The 16473-nt window shown below is 41.8% G+C and overlaps 1 protein-coding gene across 2 annotated transcripts in view; it reads right to left on the minus strand.

Annotated features, from left to right (window-relative positions):
• Positions 1-16473, minus strand: part of ATP10B (ATPase phospholipid transporting 10B (putative)) — a 262525-nt gene that overhangs the window by 61264 nt on the left and 184788 nt on the right. For both annotated transcript variants that reach the window (XM_060634929.3, XM_078446512.2), the window contains 3 exons: positions 9115-9200; positions 5129-5235; positions 1582-1713 (listed from right to left, as the gene is read on the minus strand). In XM_060634929.3, coding sequence (XP_060490912.1) covers positions 1582-1713; positions 5129-5235; positions 9115-9200 — 325 coding nt within the window. The remainder of the gene's footprint in view (positions 1-1581; positions 1714-5128; positions 5236-9114; positions 9201-16473) is intronic.

Consider the following 16473-nt stretch of genomic DNA (forward strand, 5'->3'; position numbering starts at 1 on the left):
GGTCTGGAGCCAGCACATAAGTGTTTCCTTTTGAATGTCCCTCGTTCTTTTGGGGAGGGTTCCTTTAAGGTCTTGAGGGCCATTCTTAGAGAAAGTGGGCACAGCAAGTGTTCTCTTTGCCCTCTGAGAATCAACTTTAAATGGCTGAGATTACCAATGTCTATACTTCCTGCAGCTTTCCACACTCAGCATTTGTAGAACTTGGTCACAGCCTGGTTCTAATCAGGTCTCCATGGTTGGCTTTGCTCTTGCCACACCAAACAGTCAAATGTTTCTCTGCATAAAAGGATTCTTCTTCCTATCTCTGTGCTTTGCTTGTGCTGTTTCCAGGGCTAAGAGTAACTTCTCTCTTTTTAAAGCTTCCTGCCCATTCTGCCTCTACCACCTACCTCCTGTGATGAAAACCTACTGCATTCAGGAATCAGCTCTGTCTACCTCCTCCAGGAAGACCTCCTCCCCTGATGCTCTCATATTACCAATAGTAGGGTGAATAATAGCCTCCCCAGAAGCCCACATCCTAATTCCCCAGCCCCATCAATATATCTTTTTTTTGGTTTATTTATTTATTTTGACAGAGACAGAGAGAGAGAACAAGCAGAGGAGGGGCAGAGAGAGAGGGAGACAGAGAATCCCACAGGCTTTGCACCATTAGTACAGAGCCCAATGCGGGGCTGGAACCCACAAAGCATGAGATCATAAGCTGAACCAAAATCAAGATTCAGACACGTAACCCACTGAGCCACCCAGGTGCCCCTCAATATGCTATCTTATATGGCAAAAGGGGCTTTGCATATGTGATTTAAGTTAAAGGTCTTGAGATGGGGAAGAGTATCCTTGATTATCCAGATGGGCCCAAAGATGTAGTTACAAATGTCCTTATAAAAAAGAAGACAAGAGAGATATTACTATAGAAAAAGGAGAAGGACATGTGAGCTGAGATTGGAGTAATGCACTATGAAGAAGGAGAAAGGAATCACTAGAATGTCAAAAAGACAAGGGACAGATTCTTCCCTCATAGCCTCCAGAAGGGGTAAGCCCTGCTGACACCCTGACCTTAATTCAGTGAAATTAATTTTGGATTTCTGACCTCCAGTGCTATAACAGAATAAACAAATGTTGTTTTAAACTGCTAAGTTTGTGTTGTGGTTTTATAGGAACAATAGAAAACTAATACAGTACTTCTCTGCAGTCTTCAATGTGTAGGACAAATTGTTATCAATCCTGTTCACAATTGGACTCCTTCCTGATAAACTATGAGCTCTTTGAGGACCAGTCCTTATACTGATACATCTTTTTATTCTTTTATTCTGAGAGAGTGCCTAGGTTTAATTAGTATTTCTCAGAGAAATAAACAACAGATGATATTCCTAATATTTAGATTATATAGGCATGTAGATTTTCACAAACATTTTATTCAATTGATATCCTATTCAAATACATGATAGGACTTATTTTTTATTAGTTCTTTTTTGTAGATGAGGAAATCGAGGCTCAGAGAGCTGAAACAACTTGCCTAAAGAAACAACTTGCCTAAAGAAACAGAAGATTATTGTGGTCTTGTTCTTTCCGAACATTCCATACCTACAGCTCCGACGAGACACATGAGGAAGAGGAGCCCAATGCAGAAGAAGATGTCTGTGTTCATGCGCCTCTCTATCTTGCTGCGTTTGTATCGTGGGCCGTTGTTGTTCAGCATGGCTTTTGTCTCATGGCCTTTGGAAGAAAATGAGGTAGTAAGTCCTTTAGCTTCTGTTTTTCTCTGGCCTGGATCATGTCTTTACCTCTTCCAAGAGCTTATAATAGAAAAGAGGCTTCATCCTCTAACCTAAATATTTTCTGCCTCAGGGAGATTGCTGAGAACAGCTGTAGAGGCCTTACACAATTTGTTACCACGTGTTTTACTGAGCATCCCCTACGCACCAGACGCTGTGGTATGTGCTGACAGAGCTACTATGTACAGGTTGTATACTGCACAACTCTAGAAACACCCCTCATTTTTTAAGTTGTCATAGATTTGTAGGTTTATTAGGATAAATTTACGCAAATGACAGAAAGCTCTCTGGAGGAAGGGCTATTTTTTTCTAATTTGCACAAAGGCACTGTTACGGGCTAATGGTAGGATACAAGGGTGAGACAGATGACTCACATTTTGGTGAAAATACACAAGAAAACAAATAAATAATTATAGCCAGTAATAAGTCCCATGAAATAAGCAATGGGCTGGTAAATAAGAGATGGTGTTAGAGAACATGGTCAGGGAAGGCTTCTCAGAGGAGGTGACATATAAGGAAGACCTTAAGGGAGAAAGAAGAGTTGGGAGAACAGGGTTTTAGGCTCGGGAACAGTACATGCCAAGGCCCTGTGACAGGACAGTGTCTGAGGCCAGTAGTTTTCTATGTGCTTCTTAGCCTAAGGTGTTGGTTTCACTTGTTCAAGAGTGGTAAGGGCCTCCACCGCAGCATTAGCCTTGAGCTGCTCCATGCCTATCTTGGAGTTCTGCATAAAATTTTGTTCAAAGAGAGGACAACATATTTGAAACGTACCAATCTCATCTAAGTCACCCTTGTTCCAGTTGGAAACTGGGGACCAATCAGTAGAAGGGACTTGCCCAAAGGAAATAAGCCATAACATCAGAGCCATACTGAGAACCCAGGATTCTGATTCCCATTCTCTTTCTCCTTCCACCAATCCATGTTACCCAGGCCATACAGCTAAGAGCTGAGAGCCAAACTGAGACTGTCTTTAGACAGTCCTTTGGGGCTGCTAAACTTAACCACCATGCTGTATTCCTCAGCAAATTAAAAAACACCACATATTTGCTGTGCAAAATTAAAGAAAACCAATACATCAGCTCCAGCAGTGAATGGCTTTAATGCTGTTTAGCTGGTTGCCTGGTGGATTTAAAGTGGCAGCAAAACAGTAGGAGTGAGGAAACTCTGGGCTTATTAACCAGACTCCAGTCCCTGTAGTTGTGGGGGAATTTCCACAGCACAATGAGCACAGGATGACTGCACTGAAGGCACTGTGGCCTTCCTACCTTCAGGCTCACCCCATGTAAGGGGTCCTCAGAGCACCCTTTCCACCCATCTTGCTTCTCACCTTCTGAGATTCCTCTGTTCTCCTGGAAAACATTGGGTTCACAGGGGAGGTAGCATGGTATAATGGTTGGAATGTGGTCTCCAGAATCAGACAGGGCTTGGCCCTGCAGATACTTGACATTAGGTTATAAGGAATTAATCTCAGGTGATAAATGACCTTGGGTGAATTAATCCCTTTGTACCTCAATTCTTCATTTTCAGAATGAGAGATAATAGTTGTGGGTATGTTGGGGTAGGAGAGTGAATTAATATACACAAAGTACACAAATTACATCCTTAAACACAGTAGGGGCTCAAATGTTTGGAGTGAGGAGCAAACACCTCTACATTGTATCTCTTTCTTCTGGAAGGCTAACTTTGGCCTTTTTTGTCTCTGAGGTGCTTCTATTTTTTCCATCCATATAATCAGAGGAGAAAATATGACTCTAGACTAGTCGTTCTCAACCAGGGGTGATTTTATCTCCCAGGGGACATGTGGCAATGTCTTGAGAAATTTTGGGTTGTCACATCTTAATGGCATCTAGATACCAGGGATTCTGCTAAGCATTCCCCAGGACAGCCCCTGACCACAAAGAACAATCTAGAACAAAATTTCAATAGTGCCAAGGTGGAGAACCCCTTGCTGTAGACAATTACACTAAAAACACTTAGTACCATTTTTGCTCACGATTTTTGAGAGCCTAATATATGCCAGTCATTGTGTTAAACCCCTTTTCACAATCTCATTTGAAATTTATAACCCTATAAGGTGGGAACTATTAGTCTCCTTGTGTTGAAAGCTTAACCAGCATGTTCAGGAACATGCATCCAGTGAGTGGATTTCACCCCCAGGCAGCCTGACTCCTCAGAGTCATGATTCACTCTCTTCCAACTCTGCCCCCTCATTTACCACATCCATCACCCACTCAGAGTTTGCTTCTGATCAGGCAGAAAAGTGACCAGGGGTTTTTTGGAGGGGTGGACATTTGGGGGGGGAGTTCATCTTTAGTAGGTCCACCAGATGGCATTGAACTCCATTGCCAAAGACCCTCGAAAAGAGTTACCTGAACTGACATGCACAACCAGCCTCCACCAAGTTAGGTAAAGCTAGATATATTGGGACATTATTTTTCCTTGATCTATTTTTCTTTGACGGTCCCAAAAAGTGAATCTTAGCATCTTAAATTCCCTTCCATGTCCATCAAAAGTGGAGTTCTATGAATTCTGAAACAAATCACATCAAGGAAAATAATGAACAAGCAAAATATATCAAGACATCCTAGGGAGTCGAAGACCCAGGAAAACATGTTCTAGGATCTTCCAATGAAGGTAGACACTCAAGGGAGACTGTGTTTTCTCTGTGGAAGAAGTCTGAAGCTGTTGATATAAGAAAAGAAATTGATGGAGCCCCAATTGAATGCTGGACATGAAGTAGGAGGGATATAGCAGTCCCAAGACTGCACCCTCAGACTTCAGATTCATTGTGAATGTTATCTTTTTTTCCCCATTGGAAAGCAAAATCAAAGCATAAAGGAGAACTAGAGCACCTCAAAATGAATAAAGATAATAATAAATGCATAATTGTATATGCAACAACTAAAACCCACTGAGAATTCAGTTTGTTAAGACACAGTGTTGGGTGCTTTTCCTATGTTGGGTCATTTTATCATCATGAGTATGCTATGAGTCTGAGCCAAATGTTCTTGCCATTGCATAGATGAGGAAACTCATCACACTTCTCACAAAAAGGTGGAGTTGTTAAGTTTGGCTCAAGATACACTCTTTTTCCTGCCTTTAGTTAGTGTTAAAACACCATTCGAGGTGAATAAGTATGAATTTCTCTTTCTGTTCAGATGAGTGGTGTTAGCTTGGAATCTAAATATATTTCTTGTAGATGGAGTGAGCTGTTAGGATTCTAGCCTCTCTTTGCTTAGCTGAGAAATGGGAAGTTTCTTGTACCACTTATAAATGTGAATTCCCACTAATGGAAGATGGATTTGGAAGACAAAGAGGGGGGAGGATAAGGGGAAACCACAAGATAAATCAATGACCTGCGTAGATGACAATGCCAACAGCCACCTTGGTGTTCCTGATGGTGCAGCCTCGAAGCAGAAGACTCTCACTGCCAAAGCCGGTCCTCGACTGGTCAGGATGCTCCCTGGGGATGAGGAAATATGGAGAGTGGTTTGGTGGCCTCTCTATGCTGTCACTGGTTAGTGTCGTAAAACTAGAAGTGGTGAGTGAACTCGACCTCTCTCCAGTCTCATTTTCAGAAGAGCGGTGGACATTATTAACTTTGTGTCTAATCTTCATGTTCAAGTGCAAACTCCACTGCTCCTGGGAGTCCTGGTGGGGGCTGGACCATTACAAGGGGATTATCCATTCCTCTGGAAATCATCACTCACCCACCTTCAAGTCAGAGCTCTGCTGAAAAAACCTTGGCTGATTCAGATTTCTCACTCAAAACAATTTTTGGGACACAGTGTGGGAACTGGCTTGTGGCCCTACAAAGATTGTGCTGTGTTTCCTCAGGCAGTGTTCCCTGCTCACTCTCACCCCACAGCTGGGACCAGATGGCACAAGTTCAATGTGCAAGTCTGTCAACATCAAAGTCACCAGACAGTCCCCATTTCTCACACTGTGAGATGGCAAAGCTCCTCTTGTTTGGAGCTAAATCTCTCACACGCCTCTCTCCTGTATCACCCTCCTCTTGCTCAGTCTCTTGTGAAATAAACAGACCTCCAAGGAGGTGGACGTGGCCCTCTGTGTAGTGTAGGGGAGGCAGCTCCTTAAAGCAGAGGGAGAGCTCTTTCTCTGCTCTAGCCTCAGGTGCATGGCAGTTTTCCACCTCTCACCAGAAACTTCTGAGGCCAACCAACACCTGTTATTACTTGGGATCTGGCCCTTACTCGATCCTAATGCTCTTCCTTGGGGATATTCAGGTCATTTAAATATAACTTCCCCAAAACATTAGGAGGAACAAAAAAAATAGTAATCTGAACCTGTAGGGCTTTTCTCTGTTCAGTTCTTAAATGCTTCATTTCTCTAGGTCCAGTTATAATTGTTTTCCATTTACAAACTCAGTTAATCGTCATGACAACCTTGTAAGATAGGTTATGTTATCATACCCACTTTATAGACAGAGAAACTGAGGCAAGCTCATAAAGCTAGTAAATGGCAGAATAGGGATTCAAGTCCACAAAGTCTGGCTCTAAAGTGCTATACTGCCACTCAATATGCCTTTTAATGCCAACTATTCCTTACAGTAGTTATAACCTAAGTTTACTTACATCATTTTATTTGATTCTTGATAGCTCTGGGAAGTTAGCAGGGTGATTATCCTTCCTTGTGAAAAAGATAAAGCCCAGAGAGGGTGAGAGAATTTTCCAAGTTTGCACACCTAGTACATGGGATATCCTAGGACTCAAAAACCCAGGCCACAGATACCAGCCCTCATGCATTTTTCCAACACTAGGGTTCCCCACTAACTTGCATGGAATCACAGAGTGATTTCCATTTGCATTTTGTAAATATGAAATTTATTGTCAAATTGGTTTCCATATAACACTCAGTGCTCATCCCAACAGGTGTCCTCCTCAATGCCCATCACCAACTTTCCCCTCTCTCCCACCCCTCATCAACCCTCAGTTTATTCTCAGTTTTTAAGAGTCTCTCATGGTTTGCCTCCCTCCCTAACCTTTTTTTTTTCCTTCCCCTCCCCCATGGTCTTCTGTTAAATTTCTCAGGATCCACAAAAGAGTGAAAACATATATCTGTCTTTCTCTGTATGACTTATTTCACTTAGCATAACACTCTCCAGTTCCATCTACGTTGCTACAAAAGGCCATATTTCATTCTTTCTCATTGCCACGTAGTATTCCATTGTGTATATAAACCACAATTTCTTTATCCATTCATCAGTTGATGGACATTTAGGCTCTTTCCATAATTTGACTATTGTTGAAAGTGCTGCTATAAACATTGGGGTACAAGTGCCCCTGTCCATCAACACTCCTGTATCCCTTGGGTAAATTCCTAGCAGTGCTATTGGTTGGTCATAGTGTAGACCTGTTTTTAATTTTTTGAGGAACCTCCACACGGTTTTCCACATCAGCTGCATCAGTTTGCATTCCCACCAACAGTGCAAGAGGGTTCCCGTTTCTCCACATCCTCGCCAGCATGTATAGTCTCCTGATTTGTTCATTTTAGCTACTCTGACTGGAGTGAGGTGATATCTCAGGGTGTTTTTGATTTGTATTTCCCTGATGAGGAGTGACATTGAGCATCTTTTCATGTGCCTGTTGGCCATCTGGATGTCTTCTTTAGAGACATGTCTATTCATGTCTTCTGCCCATTTCTTCACTGGATTATTTGTTTTTAATGTCCACTTAGTTTTGAAAGAGAGAGAGAGAGAGAGCATGAGCAGGGGAGGGAGAGAGAGAGGGAGACACAGAATCCAAAGCTGGCTTCAGGCTCTGAGCTGTCAGCATAGAGCCCAGCGTGGGGCTTGAACCCATGAACTGCAAGATCATGACCTGAGCTGAAGTCTAATACTTGACTGACTGAGCCACCCAGGTGCCCTTGATTTGCAATTCTTTTGATTCTAACAAGAGAATGTTTCACAGCTGACTTGGGATGAATCAAATCCACAAACCACAGCATGAGGGAGGGCCTCTTTGCTGGGGCAGGTGGCAAGCTCTACCTGAACAGATGTCTGCAACGAATTCTCCTCTTTGCCAGGAGCTCAGGCCCTTCTCTGCCTGTCTCCATCTGTTCTGTGTGTTTGGAAATAATATGTGTTTAAGAGCTGCTGGTTATCTTGTATTGTTCTTATTCTTTCCCCTCTCATACTGCTCTTCATGACATCCCATACATGCCTGAGAAAATGTGGGTGGAGAGAAAGCACAGACATCTGCCTTCTAAGAAGTCTACTTAAGCTTCATTCCAGACTTGCTTGGTCAAGAGTTTCCCTTATCAAGCAGAGCTCTGTTCTGCACAACAAGAGGAAACACACTGGAGTTGAAAGACCTGAATTTAAGTCCTGGTGTTGTCTGGTACCTATTGTGCACCTTTGGGTCTATATGGAAAAGCCTCAGATCATCAGATTCCCTATCTGAAAAATGGAGATCATAATACTCATTTCCTTGGATGGTTGTACAGATTCAATGAGGTGATGTCCCGTGTAAGTACTCTAAAGGCTATTATAAGGGCGTGTATTCACATCTGTTACCACTGCTTGTTTTTGGTCTTTCTCTGCATGAAGTAGTCTGATGTGGGAGCAGAAACACAGTAAGATTCTGAGGCCAAACCAAAGTTGAGGCATAAGAATAACAATTGCAACAGCGCAGCCACCATTAACTGAGTGTTTACTCTGTGCTAGTTGTTGTGCTAAGGGCTTCTCATGTGATAACTTAATTCTTAGAAAAGTCCTATGATGTAGATCTCAGAATCTTTATTTAACAGATAGGAAAACCAAGACCCAGAGAGGTTAATTTACTCAAAGCCAAGTCTGTCAAACTAAAAAGTCCCTGTTCTTACCTGTGATGCGATACAAGCTCTTTTAGAAAACTGACCTTAATGACGTCATACTAGCTTTTCCTGAGAGTGTAGTCTGATTGTTAAATTTAACCCTGCAAGATAATTAACTGCCATGCTGGCAAAAAAAAAAAAAAAAAAAAAAAAAAAGAGTAGGAAAAGTTTCCCAATTTAGGTTTCTCTAGCAGTTTTTAAAATGTTTACTTATTTATTTTGAGAGGGAAAGAGAGAGAGAGCACGAGCAACGGAAGGGCAGAGAATCCCAAGCAGGCTCCGCACTGTCAGCTCAGATCCAACTAGGAATCAATCTTACGAACCAAACCGTGAGATCATGACCTGAGCCGAAATCAAGAGTTGGACACTTAACCAACTGAGCCACCAAGGTGCCCCTAGCATTTCTTTAAGGCAAAAAGCAAGACACATCCTCAGGACCCCAATGCTTCTCTCTTTGGCCATTTCAAGAACAAATGTTTCCAGCAGCACAGGGGCATTAGATACTTACATATAACCCTTAAACTTGTTGAGGTGGTTGTTGGGTTTCTCACACACGATGGTGTTGCAGAAACATTCGGGTTCGAACTGTGCCTCCTGTGTGTGAGAGAGATCACCATGAGGTTATTAATTCAGAGGAATCCAGTTTTAATAGGATCACTAGGAGAGCTAATCACTGTTAGAAGCACTGTGAATAAGGTAATCCCTGCTTTGTCACACTGCAAGAGTTATAAAATGTGAGAAGAAAAGTGAAATCCTCATTAAGAAGGAGGAAGTAGGTGCAATGAAAATGCTAGAAAGTCAGATGTAGGGCAGAGGGAGGCTCCTACCTGGCTCACATTTCTCTGGCAGTCCTGGGTTTGAGTTTCCTGACCAGCACTGCCCAACGGAGCTCACAGCGATGATGGGTGTGTCCTAAATCCTCACTGCCCAATGTGGAAGCTACTAATCATGTGTACCTGGTGAAATGTGGAAATAGGACCGAGAAATCGATTTTGAAATTTTATTTAATTTTAATTAAAGCTAAATAGCTACATGTGGCAGGTGGCTACCACATTGGACAGCACAGAAGTAATAAAAAAGAGATTATAAATCACACCACCTAAAGGTAACCAGAATTAATATTCTTGTGTGTATAATACTTCCAGGGTTAAAATACATATATACGTGTGTGTGTGTGTGTGTGTGTGTAAATTGTACAAAACACATACATCTATAATGTGCACACATTTATGGATTTTGGAAGATGAGATGGTGTTCATATAAACTGAAAGTTTTTACATCTTAAATTTTTTATACATCTTAACACCTGGATAGAAACCTGGTGTATGAATGCCACCATGTTCATTTAACCATTTCACTAGAGAACAGTTATATTGTCTCAATTTGTTTTTCTGTTGTAAACATGATGTGAAAACTGTAGCTAATAAACAGGCTTTGCTGTACTCTTGCTTCTTCTAGATGCTGTGATGAGGACATACTATCATTATATAAATATATATTAGAGGGAGAGGGAGAGAGAGGGAGAGTGAGAGAGAGGCAGAAGGAGAGGGGGAGAAAGAATCCCAAGCAGGCTCCACACCCAGTGCAGAGCCTGATGCAGGGCTTGATCCCATGACCGTGAGATCATGACCTGAACTGAAATCAAGAGTTGGATGCTCAACCGACTGAACCAGCCAGGTGCCCCACATATTATTTATTTTTACATTTATAATTATTCTATGAAGAATACTAATCATCCTCTCTTTAGGGATGGAAAAACCATGGCTCAGAAGGGTAGGTAGGCTGCTCATAGCTGTACCAGCACTGGGATTTGAACCCAAGTATGACTGCAGGCCCCTTGTTTTCTACTTGCACAGCATGCTGCCCCCTCCCGCCCAAGTAAACATTCCTATAGCTAAGTACTTCAGACACATTCTTGCCTTTTTCTCCATGATTTCTCTTTCATTAGGTTATCTAGTTGTACAATATCTTAGAATCCAATGTTGGGGGCAAGGGACACAACTGGAGAAGAGGAGATCTTGCTTTCTATCCACATTGGCTAATACTCCCTTCAATTCTCAAGCCTCAGTTTCCTACTCTGTAGACTGGGGCTAACACCACCTTCCCTGTCCATTTCATTTGTGTCTGGAAAGATAGAATTCATGTGGAAAGTTTTAGCAGATGTAACATGCTATGTAGAAGGAAGGAGTGTTAAAGATGGGATTAGAAATGGTTTCCTGGGTAGAGCTTTCGGCATGGGGGCTGAATTTATTGCCAAAAGCTTCAAGGTACAGCTGTTCAAAGGGGCAAATTGATTAGAAGAAATGATAGCATTTTCTGGCTTTGTATAAATATACTGTCCATTGGATCTGTGGGGGCGCCAACATAAATAAACTCTCCACTCACTTGAAATAAATTACCCATCCAGGAGTTTCTAAAAATATGGTCCTTTTCTCTCCAGGTATCGATTCTTTCAGGGACAAACACTTGCCGAGTCCTGAGATGATGACAAATCACGCTGTAATTTGTCAGCTGCTTTCATGCCTCTGATTAAGCCGTGTGCTTCACTCTGAGCTATACCTCTCGGCTCATTGCAGGCTTTCTAAATCCAAACTCATTTCAGGTATGAGTGGCAGCGGGTCTCAGAGCTAATGATCCTGCTGCAGTCAGTCCGCGGTGTCTGTTTAATCACACCCAGCAGATGCCAGCAATGTGAGGTTTGCGTCTCTTGTCCCTCAGCTGGGGCTTCCTGGTCACCTTCCTCCTCAAGTGTCCCATGTTCTCTTTTTCTTCTGGGAACTGGCCTTGGGTCCTCTGTCTCCCTCTATCCTGGAGAAGTGACTTCGCCCTTTCTTTTTTTTTTTTTTTTTTCAACGTTTTTTATTTATTTTTGGGACAGAGAGAGACAGAGCATGAACGGGGGAGGGTCAGAGAGAGAGGGAGACACAGAATCAGAAACAGGCTCCAGGCTCTGAGCCATCAGCCCAGAGCCTGACGCGGGGCTCGAACTCACGGACCGCGAGATCGTGACCTGGCTGAAGTCGGACACTTAACCGACTGCGCCACCCAGGCGCCCCAGACTTCGCCCTTTCTAATTACCTTTTCCCTGGGCTTCCTACTTCCTTCCTCAAGATGGGCTGTGAAGAGGGGCATGTGGGTCTTGCTACCTTCCAAGATAACCTCTCAGGATTACTTGTTCTGAAGGACTTGCTATAGCCACTCCAGGCAGCTGCCAGGAGAACCAAGGATAGGAAGGCATGGGGGGGGGGGTACTATATGAAACCCTATAAATCTGTCAGGGTCATTATTTTTTATTTTTAATGTTAATTTATTTATGAGAGACAGAGCATAAGCTGGGGAGGGGGAGAGGGAGAGAGAGAGAGAAAGAGAGAGAGAGAGAGAGAGAGAGAATATCCAAAGCAGGCTCTAGGCTCTGAGCTGTCAGCATAGAGCCCATTGTGAGGCTTGGACTCATGAACTCTGAGATCATGATCTGGGCCCAAGGCTTAAGCAACTGAGTCACCCAGGTGTCCTGAGGGTCCTCATTTTAACCTTGGTCAGAGGTTCTGACCTTGGTCAGAAGTTTCTGATTCCCTTCTGATTCATTACCACACAGCTCTTTTTAGCTTGCGGATGTAGCCTACCTATCTGACATTTCTTTCCGACTCAGCCCTTTACCTGAGAAAGCCCCACTAATAAGCAAAAAGGCCTGGGGAGCCATCAGGGTCCAGGAAAAGATAAAGCCTTTCCAGAGAGGAAGGTGTATGTCTCTGCAGTTCTTCAGGCCAGACCCACCTCCTCTGAACACACACAATGTGCCAGGCACCTGTCATTAGGTTCTCACAGTAACTGGTAGATGTGCAAATGGAGACTGAAGTAAAGCAATTGTCTTGTGGCTGGTAACAGGACCATGACTGCCCCTCAAATCACTGGAATCCAAAGCTAATTACCATCATTGTTGTCGACATGGTCAATTGGTGTTACCATCATCGATGTGTTTAATCCTCTTTGTCCTCCTATTTTTACTGTTCTTGCCACAGCACTTATTGAGTGCTTGCTGTGTGCCAAGAACGAACTAAATATCTTATATACACTATTGCCTTTAAATTACACAATAATGCTATCAGGTAGGTATGATTATTATCTCTATTTTACAAGTGAAGGAATTAAGGTCAAGGAGATCCAGTGATTTTCCCAGTGACACACAGATAGCAAAATGAGAACACAGGATTTAACCATAGGACTTCTGATGTCATATGGTTTGCTCTCTTAAACCATGGTGTTATTTTGATGCACAAAGTAAAGATCAGTGTTTAAGGTCTCCTCTTGGCTCCATTTCCTTTCCTATGTTCCTTTCCTACTTTCTATAATTGAAGTATCTGATATAATAAATAAATTCATATATGTGGAATTAAAAAACCAACCCCCAAAACACTGAGCTCATAGATCTAGAGAACAGATTGGAGGCTGCCAGAGGTGGGGTGGGTGAAATGGGTAAAGGGGATCAAAAGATAATAAACTTTCAGTTAAAAAATAAGTCATGCAATGCAATGTATAGCAAGACTATAGTTAATAATATTGTACTGTATATTTGAAAGTTGCTAAGAGTACATCTTAAAAGATCTCATCACAAGAAAAAAAATTATAACTATGTGAGGTAATGGATGTTAACTAGACTTATTGTGATTTCACAGTATATACAAATATGAAATAATTATGTTATGTACCTAAAACTAGTAAGTGACTTATATCTTAATAAAAAAATAAGCAAATCCCAATGCCTAGAAATCATCATTATTATCATGATCATGATCAGCATCATCCTTTTTAATGTGGGTCAAATAAGGAAGCATAAAAAAACTAAATTACATAATATTGTCATACTGACCTTTGATTTGCCTCTATTGAATGTTTTTGATTGTTTCTAAAAGATTTCTATGTTTTATAAAAGGTTTTTCTTAGAGTCATTGGCTCACTCTCATCCTTTTTCTTAAGATCTATATAGACAGCTAGTTGGTAGGCAGGTCAAGGCATTTCTAGACCAGAGTATCTCAACTTTGGCACTATTGACATTTTGGGCTGGATAATTCTTTGACTTTTAGCAGCATTCCTGGTCTTTAAGAACTTGATACCAGTAGCACTCTCCCCTTCTGCCAGATGTGATGACCAAAAATGTTTAAGGACATTGCCCAGTGTTTCCTGCATAGAACTGAGCATTGCTTTAGAACAAATTCAGGGTAAGGAGATATAAAGTTGCCCAGATTGAGAACACCCTCTAACCTATCTGTCCATCAGGAGAGGACATGATAGGATTTTTTTTCCTTTCTCTTCAATTGGAAAAAAAAGGTTAGGTTTTATGACTGGGGGGAGGGAGGGTCCTAATGACTTGTAATAAGAGACATCTGCATATATCACTCTATACTATATAAACTATGGAGTCTATTATATAAGCATGGTGGGGGTTTCCTTGCAATATATGTACTGTGCTAAGGTTAAAAATAAAAGGGAACTGATAATGGAAAAAAGTGAATTCCCTGTCTAAAATATAGTAGAAAATATATAGAAAAGACCACAACTAATAACCAATGCAATGTGTTATCTTTTCCAAGTATATTTGCATTTTAAAGTGGGGTACCTTCAAAGGGTAGAGGTTAAGACCCTACCCAGATAGGGGACATTCTTTTGAGGATTGTATACATACATACATACATACATACATACATACACATATATTAATTTTTTAAGCACTCAAGAGGGGTTTTTTTGCCACCTCCTCTGTGAAGCCCACCCAAATCTCCACAGACCCTTTCACCCAGCCAATGAGAATTGTTCCTTTTTAAGTGCTTCCACACCACACTGCTCATGACTCCATTTAACACTTACATATCTGAATCTATGCTTCCTCTCATAGCCTGCTAGCTGCCTCTGGGGCATCTCCCATAATACCTTGTGGCAACAGGCATACCACCAAGACTTGTTGAGATAAGGTTAGTACTGGAGAGGGTGATATTAGGAATGTATATATTGAAAGGTGATGGATGAAGAGATGAAAGGAAGACCTCTCTGTAAAGATCACCCAAAACAATTGGGAAAAGCCCCAGGGACAAATCTTAACTTTGATTCATGGGAATAGGACTTCTTGTAAGGAAATTCTTTGGCTCAACTAATTAAAAAAAATAAAGTCCTAGATCCCAACATTCCAACATGGGCCAGACTAGTCTCTTATCCATTCATTCATGTATTCAAACATTTATTGAATATCCATTATATATGAGGCATGGGGGAAAGTGAGAATCAGAAAGAAGGGAGAGTTTCTTCACTATTTTTTTTAATATTTATTTTTGAGAGAGAGTGACAGAGCATGAGCAGGGGAGGGGCAGAAAGAGAGGGAGGTACAGAATCTGAAGCAGACTCCAGGTTCTGAGCTGTCAGCAGAGAGCCCAATGTGGGGCTTGAACTCATGAACCATGAGATCATGACCTGAACCAAAGTTGGACGCATAACCAACTGAACCACCCAGGTGCCCCACCAGGGAGAGGTTTCTGACACAAGTCAATTACTGCAATCATAAAATAACTCAAAACTCCCAGATTATCCCAGGTACATCAATGGAAATATGTATAACCCCTTCTTTGGGGTTAAGGTATCCTCACTGACCTACGGCTCAGAACCAACAAGCTGCATCCCCCAAGGACCGCTGGGAAGACCAAGGTTTAGCAAACAGGATGACATATGTTCTAGTAGCCAGAATAGGCTATTTCCCCTGCACTGACCTCAACTTTTATTTTCCTAGACTTATTTTCCACTGTTCTTCACAAATGAATTTCAAGTTGATTAATAAATATGATTATATAAATGTATGAATGAGTTTTTGAAATTATTTGTAGTAGATAGTTGCCTTCTGGCTACCCACCTTCCAATCTGCTCTCTTTTCCTTAACAATCCTTTGACTTCCTTTTGAGAAATTACCTCTCCTCTGTGCTTTGTAATGTTGATGAATTCTAAGTCAGGATGCCCTTCCCATTAGACTCGCTCACTCTGGGACTTTGACTTGAGTGCAAGGACTCAAGGAAGGAAAAACAAATGAGATCATGAAGTAATTGCTTCTTCCAATACTCTCCCACTGCACTGAGATTTCCTTTTTTTGGTTCTTTTTTGGGAGCTGGGGTTTCAACTTTCTTTTGATTCTGTGAGCCAGACTGTGTGCTTCTTCTTCCCTTCTACCCTACCTCCCACCACATTTTTGCAAGGATACTATTTTGCTTAAGTTAGCCAGAACTATTTCTGCTTCTTGCAAAAAGAAGTCTGATAAAAACAGTGGCCTATTCAATTGCATGGATAGATCTCCATCTTTAAAAACTAATGATTTTTATTTATTTGGTGAAATTGCAGTTCACAAAATGCTGCCCCTTATTTACTTGATCTTAATCGATCTTCCCAGATTTCCTGTAGAGAGTTCAGGACAGGCTAGTCCCATTTTATTGGAAAGAAAACTGAGTGTTGATTGTACTAAGTAGCTTGCCCAAGGTCACACAGCTCATGAGCACCAAGGTTTGTCTGATTCTAAAGCTTATACATGTCCTTTCCTTAATGTAAGCATTTAATGCTATCTGCCCACAGGAAAAAAAAACCCTCTGGGCCTTTTTCTTTTTTTTTTTTTAAATGTTTTTTTAAAATTTTTTTTTAACGTTTATTTATTTTTGAGACAGAGAGAGACAGAGCATGAACAGGGGAGGGGCAGAGAGAGAGGGAGACACAGAATCTGAAACAGGCTCCAGGCTCTGAGCTGTCAGCACAGAGCCCGACGCGGGGCTTGAACTCACGGACCGTGAGATCATGACCTGAGCTGAAGTCGGACGCTTAACCGACCGAGCCACCCAGGTGCCCC

Source organism: Panthera onca, chromosome A1, assembly GCF_046562875.1.
Source record: "Panthera onca isolate mPanOnc1 chromosome A1, mPanOnc1 haplotype 2, whole genome shotgun sequence".
NCBI lineage: Eukaryota > Metazoa > Chordata > Mammalia > Carnivora > Felidae > Panthera > Panthera onca.